Source organism: Amphiura filiformis, chromosome 7 (genome assembly GCF_039555335.1).
Source record: "Amphiura filiformis chromosome 7, Afil_fr2py, whole genome shotgun sequence".
NCBI classification, from domain to species: Eukaryota; Metazoa; Echinodermata; class Ophiuroidea; order Amphilepidida; family Amphiuridae; genus Amphiura; species Amphiura filiformis.
In genome coordinates, this window is record NC_092634.1 from 6,349,102 (window position 1) to 6,366,745 (window position 17,644).

At 37.9% G+C, this 17,644-nt stretch overlaps 1 protein-coding gene across 1 annotated transcript; it reads left to right on the top strand.

Annotated features, from left to right (window-relative positions):
* The first annotated feature begins 6,926 nt into the window (after positions 1-6,926).
* Positions 6,927-17,409, top strand: LOC140156587 (solute carrier family 22 member 21-like). The gene is made up of 6 exons (XM_072179524.1): positions 6,927-7,262; positions 8,017-8,211; positions 10,126-10,322; positions 10,695-11,105; positions 12,707-12,841; positions 17,313-17,409. The coding sequence occupies exons 1-6, from the start codon at positions 6,927-6,929 to the stop codon at positions 17,407-17,409; spliced, it is 1,371 nt and encodes a 456-aa protein (XP_072035625.1).
* Positions 17,410-17,644: the final 235 nt, after the last annotated feature.

Below are 17,644 nucleotides of genomic sequence, written 5' to 3' on the forward strand. Positions count from 1 at the left end.
ACCCCCGGGTGGTGAATTTTCAAGTGGTTTGCCAAAAATCGCTTGCCCCCCTTTGGCCGTGCCAAATATTTTCCTCTCCCCCTTAAACAACACAAAAAAACCTTTGCCCCCTCTTTTGACGTGCCAAAATTCTTTGCTCGACCCCCCCTTTACACACTAAGATTTTGGGAACTCAAAAAATCGCTTGACCCCCTCCTTTTGGCCTGCCAAAAATCTTTGCCCCCCATATAATTGCACCACCTCTTTAAGGGGTGGTGCAATAATTATGTGTACCCCCAGGTGGTGAATTCTCAAAATGGTCTGCCAAAAATCGCTTGCTTCCCCTTTGGCCGTGACAAAAATCTTTGCCCCCCCTTTCGACGTGTCAAAAACCTTTGTCCCCCCTTTTGACGTGCCAAAAATCTTTGCCCCCCCCTTAGGCTACACATGCAAGATTTTGGGGAACCCGAATTTAAAACCTTAAATTGTCTTATCATATAATGCGAGCGCAGCGAGCAGGAAATTTTGCATATTTGAACGTGTTCCTAACGTTTTCCTACGCTTTTTTAGGGCGTAATATTAAATGGTACCCAAAATATATGTGCCAAAAAAATTGCTTGCCCTCTTTCGACTGCCAAAATCGCTTGACCCCCTTTTCACCTGCCAAAATATGCTTGCCCCCCTTTTGGCCTGCCAAAAAATCTTTGCCCCCCCCCCACCCCGGGGTATAATTGCACCACCCCTTATATCGCCAATTATTTGATATCAGAAGGACATTCCTCGTATTCAGAATGCAATTCAATATGCAGGAAATTTTGCATACTTGTACGTGTTCGTAACGTTTTCCTACACCTTTTTAGGGCGTAATATAGAAACGGGGCCCAAAAATCTGTGCCAAAAATCGCTTTCCCCCTTTCGACCTGCCAAATCACTTGACCCCCCCCTCTTTCGACCTGCAAAAAAATGCTCGCCCGCCCCCTTTTGGCCTGCCAAAAAATCTTTGCCCCCCGATAATTTACCACTGCGGGGTACACATATATGCCAAAGGCCTGTATAGTGTATGTCCGTCCTTATAGAACAGGGTTTTTTCCCCGGTTTTTTCCGTCGTTTTTCCGTCGCTTTAATCAAAGTATTCTTGCATACTTTGCTTTATTTAGGCCTAATACATTGAGGAGAAAAACTCACCCTCCCTCATCAATTCATGAAATTTCTCTGAACGAGAACCAAAACATTAATTTTATACGGCCTTATTATATAGTTCTTGAGTATATTTCCTTAGCAATTTGCAAAATTGTTCCTTAGCAATTTGCAAAATTGCTAAGGTCTGTTTCTGTCAAGTTCTTTGTTTCTTTCTTTCTTTCTTTCTTTCTGTCAATCTTATAATGAGCCACCGTAGCCATATGCTTTGAGCCATGTTGACCATAGTTGGGCATTAGGACCATTGGGTGGGGGGACACATGAAACATGATCAACTTCAGGTCAAAGGTCATCCACTTCCTGTCAATGGCCAAAAACGTGATTTCACTAAAAATGCTACTTCTTCCACAAATTATACAGCACGATGATGGCACTTGGGTACATGCATCAGCTATACCCAGTGTCTAAAAGTTAATGTTCAGAATTGGGGTCAAAGGTCATTAAGGGGATACTTCCGGTATATGACCAAATACCCTAAAATGCTGCTGCTGTCGCAAATATATATGGTACAACAATGTTACTTGGTCATCAGGACCAATAGCTGGTGGCACAAATGTCACGTGACCAACTCAAGGTCAAAGGTTATGGAAAGGTCATTATGGCCGAAAATGTTATTTCCTGTTATTTTTTCATAAAACTGCTACTCCTTACACAAATTACACAGCAAGATGATGTCACTTGACGCATGCATTAGCCTTGAGGTCAAAGGTCATACGAAGGTCATTATGGCTGATGCTGATTTTCTGTTGTTACTAAAAATGCTAAGTCATTCCACAAATTATAATATAGCATGATAACATTACACATTGTATTCACCCATTGGGGTCCAAGGTCATTGGGGTCAAAGGTCATGCAGATATTACTTCCGGTATGTAGAAAAATACCTTAGGAAGTCGCACTCTAGTAGCGCGTGACCAAAGTTGCACAGAAATATTTACATGAATATTGAATAATTTTTGGTTAACAAAATGATTTCACAACTATGGAAAATAATTATGTAATATAATTAATAATTATAAGGCCAAATAAAAAAATAAATATGTTTCACGTACCCTCCCGCTTCCTTTTTTGAGGTTTCTTCAATTATATATTTATTCAGTTATAACTTTTCAAAAAATATATCTAGGAAGCAGAAATATTTCTTTAGCCTTGCTAATATACAAGAAACACTTTTGGAAGGTTTTATGAAAATGAGAGGGGCCGGCCTATATCCTCAGAACAAAAATAAAAAGAGGCCTCCTCCTTTTTCCAGGCATTATTGTGTATGCTAAAACAGCTCAAATTATGGGTATTCACACCGATTTTGCCATGAAAATATAAAATAAAAAGCCCCCTCTTCCTCCTTTTTTACAAAAACCCGGACTTGAAACATGTTTTTATTTTACTTGGCCTAATTATATGATACGTCAAACTTCTGTTCTAGTTAGGCCTATACATGTATATTCCAATGAATTACACCAAACTGCTGGACCTTTTGAACTCACATATGCTATAGGTGAGCTTACAAATTAACCTTGCTCCCATTGTCCCTATGGTCAATTTCAAATTACAGTGCATTTCAAAAAAGACCTCTCAGTAAAATCAGCATACTATACTACTGCTGGCTGTTTATATGCCTTAATACATGCATGCATGCTAGATAGCTGGGCTAATTAGCCATAGGCCTAGTTAATTAGCTATTGCTAAGGTCGCGTATATGTGTATGCGCAATTAGCTCTAGTTTATTTTCCCTTCAAAAGAGTATCTTTTTTTTTTTCCTTCAAGGGGATGACTTTTAATAATTTTGTATCAGTTAAATAATAACTTTTAATGGGTGTACTACTATGGCCTCACCCCGTCCACAATGACATAGTCATAACCTCAATTAAACGATCATAGTGAAAAATTTGACCTCAAGTTGAGGAGTATGAGGTTTTGTACCAACATTTTCAAAGGTCGTTCATTGAATGTACAGATGTATTGGGGTTAAAGAATTGTGCCCTGATAGATGAGCATGTTGTGGATCCGTGTATATGATATGAACTTGACCTTATACATACAAACCTGTGCGTGTACTTCACCCTGAATCACTATGCCATAGCCATGGTCTGTTTGACCTGAACTATCCCGAACCGTAGAGCAAACAGCACAGAAACAATTACCGATGCAACTACCGTTTTGCGTCCCTGGCGACTGAGTCCGGAGACTGAGCGTAGTTCACAGTCCAAAAACAATGCTTGAAACGCTATTGTACACCGTTCCCTAGCTATTTTACATGGACCGTAATGCATGATTGTATAGTTGAGGCCTACATGTTTCATTTATTTGGATTTAATGCTTTTGTTGCGCTCTATTTTTCTGGCTTCATGAATTGAATCTTCAATATCAGCGAGTACCTCGAAGAACTATATGTATGAGCCGGTAGTGGTATTGGCAGTAGGCCTTTACTAAAGTAGGCCTATTATCAGCGTCATCGACACCGCAACTCTGCCGTTATAGATTCCAGGCCGGACTGATAGAAGTTTCATCTTGCTGAAGAAAAGGTTCATTGAAGATCATAGCCGAGATGAGGTAAGGGACTGTGCAATAATCAGGGCCGGAAGAAACAATATTTGTTAGGTCAAATATTGGGCAAGCAATTTTGGGCGAGACATTTTTGCATACTGGGGTGGGGTGGGCACTGGGCACACATTCATGTACAGGGTGTAACAATAAAATTTGTACAATTTTGAAAATAGAATTACACAAGTATGCCGCTTATGTTGTGGTTTGATATTTATATGTCTATCAAGATAATTTCTTTAGCCACCAGCTAAGCTTTGTTTCAATAAAATCGAAGGTATAAAAGTGAAGATATGGCCAATTATGTAACCTAGTCTTAACACCGCTTGGGCCACGTTTGTCTAAACTGTTACAAAAGTGACTAAATAGAGTTGGAACCATGGACAATGCTCTTATGGTAGGTAGTTTTAAATAATGGGGTATTCGAAGTGGTAGAAATGATTACATAATAGAATATCTCCTTGAGTTTTTGAAAGTCACAACTAATCACTGACATAACAACCTCATTTACTAGAAATCGTGGCTGCAGCTCAACAACTTCAATCCCAATTCACGTTGGAAGAGCGTATTTTTATGGTTGTGACATTCAGTAGCACATGGAGTCAAGCAGAAACCATAAGATTGTTTATAGCTCATTTTCCAAACTCATGTCTTCCATCAAGGCATACAATTACATATGAGAAATATGTGGAATTTGTTAACAGAAATGCTGGCAATAGTGGTCGCCCCAGAACAGCTAGAAGCCAAACTGAACTTAATTTCAAAATCCTATTGTTTTGTACTTATGGATGCAAAACTGTTCTCAGTTTTGCCAACGATATCTCAGGGATATGAGAAGTTACTTTATTTATAAGATAATTTGAAAGAAATTTCACGACTTCATTTATAGATTTTAAAGAAAGATCATATTATCATTAAGTTCATGTTAATTATATGAAGAAACACGACTTATAATTCTTTTGTGTCAGTTCTTTGATGTTTAATGCACGATAAGCATATCTACGCGGTACAAACTTGATGTGCACAAAATGGCAAAAGTGGCCCAACACGTTTTCTGGACGTTTTAATTAATCGGACATAACTTTTGAACCCAAGCTAGTAAAGAAACCAACTAAACGTCTTCTTTTAGCCAAGATATTACTGATTGTATTGCATATAACATTTGTGCCATAACTGTTTTAGTTTTTTCCTGAGAAGTCAAAATGCAATTGTACAAATTTTATTGTTACACCCTGTATAGTCCGATGTTGTTCTGACTGATATTCTTTAAATTTGGATGTTCGATATCACTTCGGATGGAGAAGGATTCAGAAACTGAGCTGACATTCATGACCTGATGCTGACAGGTCACACAGTGTCGACAACCTGTAAATAAATATTTTTCCCCTGATTGGCTAGAAACCGATCGCTAGATCGCTCAGTGATGAAGTACAAACCCAGGGGTGGTGCAATAATTATGTGTATCCCCGGGGTGGTAAATTATAGGGGGGTCAAGCGATTTTTGGCAGGTCGAAAGGGGGGGCGATTTTTGGCACAGATATTTTGGGCACCGTTTCTATATTACGCCCTAAAAGGTGTAGGAAAATGTTAGGAACACGTTGAAATATGCAAATTAGTTCCCTGCTCAAGGGTTTAAATTCAGGTTCCCAAATATCTTGCATGTGTAGGGGGGTGCATTTTGGCAGATCGAAGGGGGGGGCAAAGGCGGGGGCAAAGGTTTTTGGCACGTCCAAAGGGGGGATTTTTTGGCACGGCCAATGGGGGGGGGGCGCAAGCGATTTTGGGCAGACCATTTTGATAATTCAACACCCCGGGGGTACACATAGGCCTAATTATTGCACCACCCCTCAGATGTAGAGATGTATTCAATTCCATTTAAATCACTATTCTATTATTGTCGAGATATGAAAAGGACCCAAAATATGAATATTGACCCATGTCTTATGAGGAGTGTCACCCGCGGTGGGGAAATTATTTTTGATTATATTCTTTACTTTTTTCTCTTTCATTTAACACCACTCGGGGGTTTTACCTTCTTGGCTTTTTGAGATATGAAAAAGACCCATATGAATATTGACCCTGGTCTTATGATGAGTGGCACCCCTGGTGTGGAAATATTTTTAGTCTATATTATTTTACTCTTTCATATGACACCACTCATGGGGTCATACCGTCGTGGCATTTAGAAATATGTCCATTTCAGAGCAAAAGGTTAGTTAGTTAGTTTGTAAGCTAGTTAGTAAGCTAGTAACATACACTGATATATAGGCTGATACAATTTCATAGTTCAGCTGGGGATCGGGCTGGGGATTCAGCAAAAACATGGGCTTTTCTCTGATACCTAAAGCTACCAAAGTCGCAATTTTGAAATTGTGTCATTTGATCTGTCACCCAAAGACCCTTACAAGTTCAATTTTAACAGCAACTTTCATTTATCACTGATTTTGTCACTTATTTTGAAAAAACAAATTAATTTGAAGCCATTTGGAACTAGCCTAGAAATTCAATTTTCGAGGTTTCTGTGGCGCTGTTTCGGCTCTCACCCAAAGATTCCTTTTTAAAAAAAGTAATGTTCTCACCCAATGACCCCATATTTTTTACATTTTACTCTCACCGAATGCCAAAAATCCCGGGGGGGGGGTCACTCCCATTGTGGTCTGTACACCATCCGCGATAATCAACTTTTGAAAAGCACCCTAAACAAGGATTTAACCCTTGGCTAAAACAATACCCTAAACAGGGATTTTATTCCTTGCATCAAATTTCATACCCTAAATTTCATTTCCGCGTATTAGCAATTGCAATTTTGCTACCTTTTTTCCAATTTTTCATGTTTTTGACACCCTAAACGCGTTACGCGCGTATCGTGCTTACCCACGAAAAACTACCCTTTTACGCGTTTTCATTATCGCGGATGGTGTACAGGCCACAATGGGAGTGACCCCCCGGCAAAAATCATGCTCTCACCCAATGACCCCATATTTTTTACATGTTGCTCTCACCGAATGCCCCTTAGTGCGAAAGTGCCAGTCCTACACCTATATCCATTTCAAATTGAAGTGCCCGGGATCCTCCTCCATTTGTTTAATAGCAAGCAAATAAGGTATGCTATATTTAGTTATTTCTTCAGTTGTGTATTTCTTTGTACATTTATTTTATTTGGGATTTATCCATTAGAACACCAATGAACTTCTGTGACAACAGTAAAAATGGAGTTCGACCAAGCATTACGTTATCTAGGGAACTTTGGTCGCTACCAAACCTTGCTCTATTTGATACTCAACTTAATGGCCTCTATCTTCACAACACTACAACTAATAGGCATGGTGTTTGTTTCCTACACACCTAAGCCATATTACTGCACACCACCTAATGGATTTTTCGTCAACGAAACTGTCCCAGTGTTTCTAGATCAAGGGAAAGAAACGTACGACAGTTGTCATATGTACATGGTGCAAGATGGTGAAGTGACAGAGAATGTTACCAGATGTCAGTTTGGTTGGGATTTTGAGACAGTTCATGGCGAACAGAGTGTCGTCACTGATGTAAGTATATCGAGGGTTTGGTGCAAGAAAGGCATATCTGCAATAACTGCCATATATCATATATATATATAGACAATGATAGACAATTTGACATTTCTGCATTAATATTGTAGGCGCATATGACACCTGGCAGTTATTGTTTGTTTACCCAGGTTGGTCCGTGAGGAACACATGCTAATCCATGGAAAACCATGGACCGTTCCAAGCTCATACAAATGCACAAGCCTGGATAGCCAGTGTAGGCTAATATATGCATGCTGGCCTAGATAGCTTTGATAAACAAAGCAAGAAATGGAAGAAAATAGCTAGAAAAAGAGAAAGAGAGAAGGCCACTCCCAAACACAATTGTACAATTTTACTCTTAGCCCTTACTTCGTGAGAAAGGAAACTGGAATTCCAATCTCAGGCCCGATGCAATGGCTATTGCAGATAGGCCTTTGTTGCATGCACTACACCCTCAAACTATGGTGGTGTAGATTGCTTATCTGAAGTAGTTAAAAACATTTTAAAGGGCTCGGATGGCGACGTTTTCACGTATTGTTTGTGGGACCTGGGATCACATCAGACATATCGAATTGCATTTTGAATATCAGGAAAATGTCTTTCTGATATCAAATACGAAGCGTGCTAAAGTGTGACAACGGGGTGCGAATGAAGGCAGCAGTCTACTGACATGATGCGCGCCGCGCCATGAGGCACCATGTTGGTATAATTCAGTACGTAATAAAAGTTTTATTTCTTTTATACATTACAGTTTGACTTAGTGTGTGATGATGCTATCTTAGCTAAAGTATCGGTGTCTCTTTTCATGACTGGGATTCTCGTCGGGTCTGTTACATCAGGACAATTAGCAGATATCTACGGCAGAAAACCTATCATGTTCATATCACTGATCGGCGAAGCTTTGAGCGGTTTGGGCATGGCGTTAGCGTGGAATTATTACGTATTCGTAATCTTTTGGTTTTTACTCGGATTTTTTGAACAGGTATTTCTTTGAATAACACATTTTTTGTAATTATATTTTTGAGCCAAGTGTGATCAGGAGTGTGATGTCTCCTGAGCAATTGAATTTGATTATTTGCTTTATTTACGTTTAAAATTCAAGTCGATTTACAATAACAAATTCAGTCAATTTATAAATATCTTGGGAATTCCCAGATAACACTATATGATCAATACATTGCATTATCATATAAAAACCCTTTTGCTAAATAGGAAGGTAAAATAATGAGCTATTACTAATACTAGAATGAGGGCCTCCAGTTCGTTGTTACTGTTCAAGTTATTTTATTGACATCACCAAACAAATAGGTACAGTCAATTATTATTACTGAACATGTTCTTCAGGACTGTTATTGAAAATAAAGACGAATTTCATAGTTCTAGTCCAATAAAACAGCACTTACTGTGGACGTTTCGGAATCTGTCAGATTCCTTTATCAACACTGATGTTGTTGTGACGACCTTCTGTGTACAACTCGTTGTTGCTTAGCAACTTGGTTGCCAGTTGGTTTCTTCAGGAGATCGTCAAATTATTATTTATTATTATAGGTACAGTCAAGTTATACAAAAGGTACAGTCAAGTTATACAAAAGATATTATAGGTACAGTCAAGTTATACAAAAGATACACATATAGAAAATATAAAAGAAAATAAGTAAATTATAAAACTAAACTATTAAACATCTAGGTTACTACGTGCTTGAAAAGCAGAGTTTACAAAAGTAAGAACAGGTTTTATACTATCAAAATCTGTGACACTGTTACTGTTTTTGTAGTGTATAAGCATGAGTTCGGGGTAGATTGTTTATTGTGATATTGGTCTATGTGCCTTCACTTGCGAACCAGTTCTATAATGCAAAGTGAATACTTTGTGAGATTAATCAAGTAATAACGGAGGAGATGTGGAGTACGCCAAAAGTGCGCATTTAGGCTATTCCATTTAAAATCCACACTACCCCTGTGGAAGATTTAACTAAAGTCTTCCACAGAGGGAGTACGAGTTTCAAATAGAATAGATATTTGGGTAACTTCCATTTGAAATACTGGAAGATATAGGTAAAGCCATAATACAGGGGGAGTATAGGTTTTAAAATGATTAACCCTGACCAATTACATTTGAAAAACATACTCCCTCTATTGAAGATATTTCCAAAATCTTCCACAGGGGTGGTGTGGATTTCAACTGGAATAGTCCATTTTCCCCCCAAAAGGGAATTTGTTTTACTTACTGTCAGCTTGCTGAAGTCTGATTTACGAAACGACACATCAGCCAATATTGGAACAGAGTGGATTAATGGTCAACGCAGCAACGTTTTAGACATTGTCATCTGTGCAATGCTCCTGTACGCAAAGGATATAATTTTTATATACTACAGTGGTCTCCACTGGACAAAAAATGGATTTAATCCCTCTAAAATTGGGTTAATGTGAATGAATGGTTTAGCAAGAAAAAATTGACTCTTTGTTTACTGTTTCTTTATCGTTATAAGTTGAACCTTCTTGTGTACATATTAACATTTCCCCTGACAAGGGGACCTTTTTTGTCGCTTAGGGGTGTGGGAGTGGTGGGGGAGGGTTGGGGTGCGTTGCCACCCTTGCTAAGGCCCTGGTGTTATACCTTAATTTTTTTCGGGTTGTTGATTGTAAAATATCAGTTTGCGCGAATACAAAATTAATCTCTACATTTGAATTACTCTTACGGTAACCATGGTAACTAAAATATGTTACCAGCCAGAAGAGCGGGAATTTCTAGTCTTATAACTTGCACGTTATTATTTAAACTTAAATTTAGACGTTTCTTAAGACATTATAATGTTACATAATGATTTTAACAATTTTTTTATTTCCGTTTTCACTGCAGGGGCTTATGAATTGTGGAATAGTAATGATTATGGAAATGTTTGCTCCCGAGAAACGAACCTTCGCTGGTTCCATTTGTGCCATTTTCCGGGGTATAGGTGATATAATAGTCAGTCCCATAGCTTATGGACTGCCCAACTGGCGTCATTATGAATTGCTGGTTTCACTGATTTGTTTACTCATGCTACCAGCATGGTGGTAAGTTAGAAATGGGTAAGAAGTAGATTGGGGTGTGTCATGTGTGTGGGGTGGGGGTTGGGGGTGTGTGTGAATGGGGTTGTGAGTATGAGGGATGGGGGTGCTGGGTGTCTCTTCATCCTTACTTAATTACTTACTTCGTCCTTACTTGTGAGGTACTCTGGTCAGTAGCAGATAGCTGATATCTCCAAATGTACGAAGTCCATATGTCATACAAGAAAATCGCGTAACACTTTCCGCTATGAAATTTGAAATTCATGTGTGTTATATGAATCTTTTGCCACGTAAGTTCATAAATGGTATACTGGCTAATTAATAATATAATCATGCACTGTTAAACTAAATGTACTGTTAAATTTGGTCTTTTGTTAGGTTCATTCCAGAGTCAGCACGATGGCTTGTTTCACGTGGCCGCGTAGAAGAAGCCGACAAAATCCTCACTAAAATAGCTGATTTCAATAATATCCCTGTTCCCGCTTCTTCATTCCTTACATCACGTCAGCAAGAACTAAGTGAAGAAGTTGTGCCACTTAGAACTCCAGAACAACAACCTGACAAAGATGCAATCTACAAGCCAGTGCCTGCTCCACGCAAACAGTTTAGTCCAAGTAGACATGGACATCACGGTTTAAGTGGTCACCAATCATCAACAAAGATAGCTCATCAGAAGTTTATACCAGCGGCTTCGTCTGTAACAGCACAATCAATAGAGAAACATAGTCTATTGGATATTTTTAAATCCAGGGTGTTGCTAGTAAACTTTTTAATCATGGGTTACTGTTGGTAAGTGAATACACTTACACACTTAAGGTGGTACGAAAGGCAAAATCAAGTTGCTCTGATTGAGATTAAAATAGACTTGTTGCAGAGAGATATGCAAAATAATCTTAATTCCAAAATTTGAGCCAAATCGGACAAACGGTTTTGAGATATTGCTGTTGAAAGATTCTTTGTATTCTATTGTTTTTGCCAATATATTGATGAAGTTAATGAGGAAAATTGGCAAAATGTGCTCATTAATATTAATTTTTGCCAATATTTTCCCAATATTGTACGAATAAACCTTCATACTACTTTTACCTTTAAGAATTTTAACCTGAAACTTTGCCAATGTGTCTCTATGACTTCAACCTTTAACATGTGATTTTGCCGCCCATCTAATTTGCATATTTGCATAATTAATTAGCTTTAAGTTTAATGTTAATTAATTATGCAAATATGCAAATTAGATGGGCGGGAAAATCACATGTTAATGTTTTAGGCCATAGAAACACATTGGCAAAGTTTCATGTCAAAATCATATAAAATAAAAGTAGTATGAAGGTATATTCATAAGATATTGGTATAATATTGGCAAACATGAATATTCATGAGCACATTATGCCAATTTTCCTCATTAACTTCATCAATATATTGGCAAAAACAATAGAATACAAAGAAACTAAAAACATGTATATCTTGACAACCGTATGTCCGATTTCCTTCAAACAAAAACTATTTTGCTCAGTGTATTTAGCTTAACTTATTCAATCTATTCAAATGGTTCTAAATTCAGTTTCTGTTTTCCAGAAACATCGTTTCGAACCCCCTTAAAACAAAAGCAATATCTTAAAGACACTAAACATAACTTATTAATAAAGTAAACAATAGAGGGATATTTTGTCCTCTCTATTTTGATGCCTCATCATTACTCAGTAAGATGCCACCTTATTTCGTCAATGGAATGGAAAAAGAGGGCGTTTCAAAAGTGACACATTTATAGTTTGATCAGCTCGTAATAGGCAAGAAATGCTAGGCTTTTACCACTACGCCGAAAAGTAGACCCACGTTAAGAGTGACATTAGTTGACCTGTCTGGTCTATATAAACAAAGTAAACAAAGTATAGGACTTGAATTAATAATCTGGCGAGATGTCACAAGAAAATTCTCAAAATGAAATATTTCGATGTTCATCCGCGATGTTTATAAGGCCCGCCGATTACGAGCTGATCAAAGTGCAGGGATATTCTTCCTTTTGGGGCGTTTCATACCTGCTATTACTACGTGATCATTGCAGCGTGACAGATCTACACTCACTCGTAATGCTCATAATGAGAGAGTTTCCGGAGAAAAGTCTATGTTAACCTTTATCACTCCCTATGCACTGAAAACCCATAGTTACATACACGGTTGCACCCAAGGGTGATATCAACTGAAAGTTGTGTGTGTGTAAGCAGCTCTGGCTATTTCTCTTGCACAGTATCAAACCAAGTCTGTGTTATTCACTTGTGAGACGATAATGTGTCGAAGACTACTTCGTGACACGAAATAGCCGTGCAATAATTGCGAAAATTTTAAATGCTTTAAACATTTACAGTATTAATATTGATTTCTTTTTGCCATAGGTTCGTCATTGGTACTGTATATTTTGGGTTATCATTATACAGTGCAGAATTAACTGGTAATGTCTACTTCAATGTGTTTCTACTCTGTCTTGTCGAAGTACCTGCATACATTGTTGCCTACTTTATGATGAGATGGTAAGTTCAATGTGTTTCTACTCTGTCTTGTCGAAGTACCTGCATATGTTGTTGTCTACTTTATGATGAGATGGTAAGTTCAATGTGTTTCTACTCTGTCTTGTCGAAGTACCTGCATACGTTGTTGCCTACTGAGATTGTAAGTTCAATGTGTTTCTACTCTGTCTTGTCGAAGTACCTGCATACGTTGTTGCCTACTGAGATTGTAAGTTCAATGTGTTTCTACTCTGTCTTGTCGAAGTAAATGCATACGTTTTTGACTACTTTATGATGAGATGATAAGTTCAATGTGTTTCTACTCTGTCTTGTCGAAGTACCTGCATACGTTATTGCCTACTGAGATTGTAAGTTCAATGTGTTTCTACTCTGTCTTGTCGAAGTACCTGCATACGTTTTTGACTACTTTATGATGAGATGATAAGTTCAATGTGTTTCTACTCTGTCTTGTCGAAGTACCTGCATACGTTATTGCCTACTGAGATTGTAAGTTCAATGTGTTTCTACTCTGTCTTGTCGAAGTACCTGCATACGTTTTTGACTACTTTATGATGAGATGATAAGTTCAATGTGTTTCTACTCTGTCTTGTCGAAGTACCTGCATACGTTGTTGCCTACTTTATGATGAGATGGTAAGTTCAATGTATTTCTACTCTGTCTTGTCGAAGTACCTGCATACATTGTTGACTACTTTATGATGAGATGATAAGTTCAATGTGTTTCTACTCTGTCTTGTCGAAGTACCTGCATACATTGTTGACTACTTTATGATGAGATGATAAGTTCAATGTGTTTCTACTCTGTCTTGTCGAAGTACCTGCATACGTTGTTGCCTACTTTATGATGAGATGTAAGTTCAATGTGTTTCTACTCTGTCTTGTCGAAGTACCTGCATAAGTTGTTGCCTACTTTATGATGAGATGATAAGTTCAATGTGTTTCTACTCTGTCTTGTCGAAGTAAATGCATACGTTGTTGCCTACTTTATGATGAGATGGTAAGTTCAATGTATTTCTACTCTGTCTTGTCGAAGTACCTGCATACATTGTTGCCTACTTTATGATGAGATGGTAAGTTCAATGTGTTTCTACTCTGTCTTGTCGAAGTACCTGCATACGTTGTTGCCTACTTTATGATGAGATGGTAAGTTCAATGTATTTCTACTCTGTCTTGTCGAAGTACCTGCATACGTTGTTGCCTACTTTATGATGAGATGGTAAGTTCAATGTGTTTCTACTCTGTCTTGTCGAAGTACCTGCATACGTTGTTGCCTACTTTATGATGAGATGGTAAGTTCAATGTGTTTCTACTCTGTCTTGTCGAAGTACCTGCATACGTTGTTGCCTACTGAGATTGTAAGTTCAATGTGTTTCTACTCTGTCTTGTCGAAGTACCTGCATACGTTATTGCCTACTGAGATTGTAAGTTCAATGTGTTTCTACTCTGTCTTGTCGAAGTACCTGCATACGTTTTTGACTACTTTATGATGAGATGATAAGTTCAATGTGTTTCTACTCTGTCTTGTCGAAGTACCTGCATATGTTGTTGACTACTTTATGATGAGATGGTAAGTTCAATGTGTTTCTACTCTGTCTTGTCGAAGTACCTGCATACGTTGTTGCCTACTTTATGATGAGATGGTAAGTTCAATGTGTTTCTACTCTGTCTTGTCGAAGTACCTGCATACGTTATTGCCTACTGAGATTGTAAGTTCAATGTGTTTCTACTCTGTCTTGTCGAAGTACCTGCATACGTTATTGCCTACTGAGATTGTAAGTTCAATGTGTTTCTACTCTGTCTTGTCGAAGTACCTGCATACGTTTTTGACTACTTTATGATGAGATGGTAAGTTCAATGTGTTTCTATTTTGTCTTGTCGAAGTACCTGCATACGTTGTTGACTACTTTATGATGAGATGGTAAGTTCAATGTGTTTCTACTCTGTCTTGTCGAAGTACCTGCATACGTTTTTGACTACTTTATGATGAGATGATAAGTTCAATGTGTTTCTACTCTGTCTTGTCGAAGTACCTGCATACGTTATTGCCTACTGAGATTGTAAGTTCAATGTGTTTCTACTCTGTCTTGTCGAAGTACCTGCATACGTTTTTGACTACTTTATGATGAGATGATAAGTTCAATGTGTTTCTACTCTGTCTTGTCGAAGTACCTGCATACGTTGTTGCCTACTTTATGATGAGATGGTAAGTTCAATGTATTTCTACTCTGTCTTGTCGAAGTACCTGCATACATTGTTGACTACTTTATGATGAGATGATAAGTTCAATGTGTTTCTACTCTGTCTTGTCGAAGTACCTGCATACATTGTTGACTACTTTATGATGAGATGATAAGTTCAATGTGTTTCTACTCTGTCTTGTCGAAGTAAATGCATACGTTGTTGCCTACTTTATGATGAGATTGTAAGTTCAATGTGTTTCTACTCTGTCTTGTCGAAGTACCTGCATAAGTTGTTGCCTACTTTATGATGAGATGATAAGTTCAATGTGTTTCTACTCTGTCTTGTCGAAGTAAATGCATACGTTGTTGCCTACTTTATGATGAGATGGTAAGTTCAATGTATTTCTACTCTGTCTTGTCGAAGTACCTGCATACATTGTTGCCTACTTTATGATGAGATGGTAAGTTCAATGTGTTTCTACTCTGTCTTGTCGAAGTACCTGCATACGTTGTTGCCTACTTTATGATGAGATGGTAAGTTCAATGTATTTCTACTCTGTCTTGTCGAAGTACCTGCATACGTTGTTGCCTACTTTATGATGAGATGGTAAGTTCAATGTGTTTCTACTCTGTCTTGTCGAAGTACCTGCATACGTTGTTGCCTACTTTATGATGAGATGGTAAGTTCAATGTGTTTCTACTCTGTCTTGTCGAAGTACCTGCATACGTTGTTGCCTACTGAGATTGTAAGTTCAATGTGTTTCTACTCTGTCTTGTCGAAGTACCTGCATACGTTATTGCCTACTGAGATTGTAAGTTCAATGTGTTTCTACTCTGTCTTGTCGAAGTACCTGCATACGTTTTTGACTACTTTATGATGAGATGATAAGTTCAATGTGTTTCTACTCTGTCTTGTCGAAGTACCTGCATATGTTGTTGACTACTTTATGATGAGATGGTAAGTTCAATGTGTTTCTACTCTGTCTTGTCGAAGTACCTGCATACGTTGTTGCCTACTTTATGATGAGATGGTAAGTTCAATGTGTTTCTACTCTGTCTTGTCGAAGTACCTGCATACGTTATTGCCTACTGAGATTGTAAGTTCAATGTGTTTCTACTCTGTCTTGTCGAAGTACCTGCATACGTTATTGCCTACTGAGATTGTAAGTTCAATGTGTTTCTACTCTGTCTTGTCGAAGTACCTGCATACGTTTTTGACTACTTTATGATGAGATGGTAAGTTCAATGTGTTTCTATTTTGTCTTGTCGAAGTACCTGCATACGTTGTTGACTACTTTATGATGAGATGGTAAGTTCAATGTGTTTCTACCATCGCTATGGTAATAAGTCTTGTTACATCACTACTTTTACAGCGGGAATTGGACTTGTGTAGAAGAAACGTTTGTTTATATGGTAAGTTCAAATTCAAACCTTCACCTGGGGTTCGATGCTACTCACATCTACTTTGTCTTGTCGAAGTACCTGCATATGTTGTTGTCTACTTTATGATGAGATGGTAAGTTCAATGTGTTTCTACTCTGTCTTGTCGAAGTACCTGCATATGTTGTTGACTACTTTATGATGAGATGGTAAGTTCAATGTGTTTCTACTCTGTCTTGTCGAAGTACCTGCATACGTTGTTGACTACTTTATGATGAGATGATAAGTTCAATGTGTTTCTACTCTGTCTTGTCGAAGTACCTGCATATGTTGTTGACTACTTTATGATGAGATGGTAAGTTTTATGTGTTTCTACTCTGTCTTGTCGAAGTACCTGCATATGTTGTTGACTACTTTATGATGAGATGGTAAGTTCAATGTGTTTCTACTCTGTCTTGTCGAAGTACCTGCATACGTTGTTGACTACTTTATGATGAAATGATAAGTTTAATGTGTTTCTACTCTGTCTTGTCGAAGTACCTGCATATGTTGTTGACTACTTTATGATGAGATGGTAAGTTCAATGTGTTTCTACTCTGTCTTGTCGAAGTACCTGCATACGTTGTTGACTACTTTATGATGAGATGGTAAGTTCAATGTGTTTCTACCATCGCTATGGTAATAAGTCTTGTTACATCACTACTTCTACAGCGGGAATTGGACTTGTGTAGAAGAAACGTTTGTTTATATGGTAAGTTCAAATTCAAACCTTCACCTGGGGTTCGATGGAGAAGCAATCAGTCATTTGGGGATCTAAGTGCGAGTGATTGTTTTCATTAGTATTTATTAATATATGATACAATGAGCCAATGATATTTTGTTTTAATTTTGATATTATTTTGTTTTCCATTCCAGGATAGGCCGTCGAATTACTTTGAGTGTTTCTATCTCTATTGCCGGTGTTTTCTGTGTACTTACAGCATGTGTACCTGATGAAACTAGTAAGAAATAGTCCGGTTGCTCTGATCTGCTGACGACCTTGAAATACCAGACTGGCAAAAATGGCCCTAAAAGGTCATGCATGTGTCAAATTTCCAAATTAATCAGATTTTGTTCAAAACCACACACAAGTATTCTGGCCAAACGATTCAGAAAAAAAATAGTTTAGTCTACTCGTGACGTATTGTTCTCGAGTTATAGGAAAAAAGGACACAGGTCGCATTTTGGACTTTCTGTTTCGTTTTTAC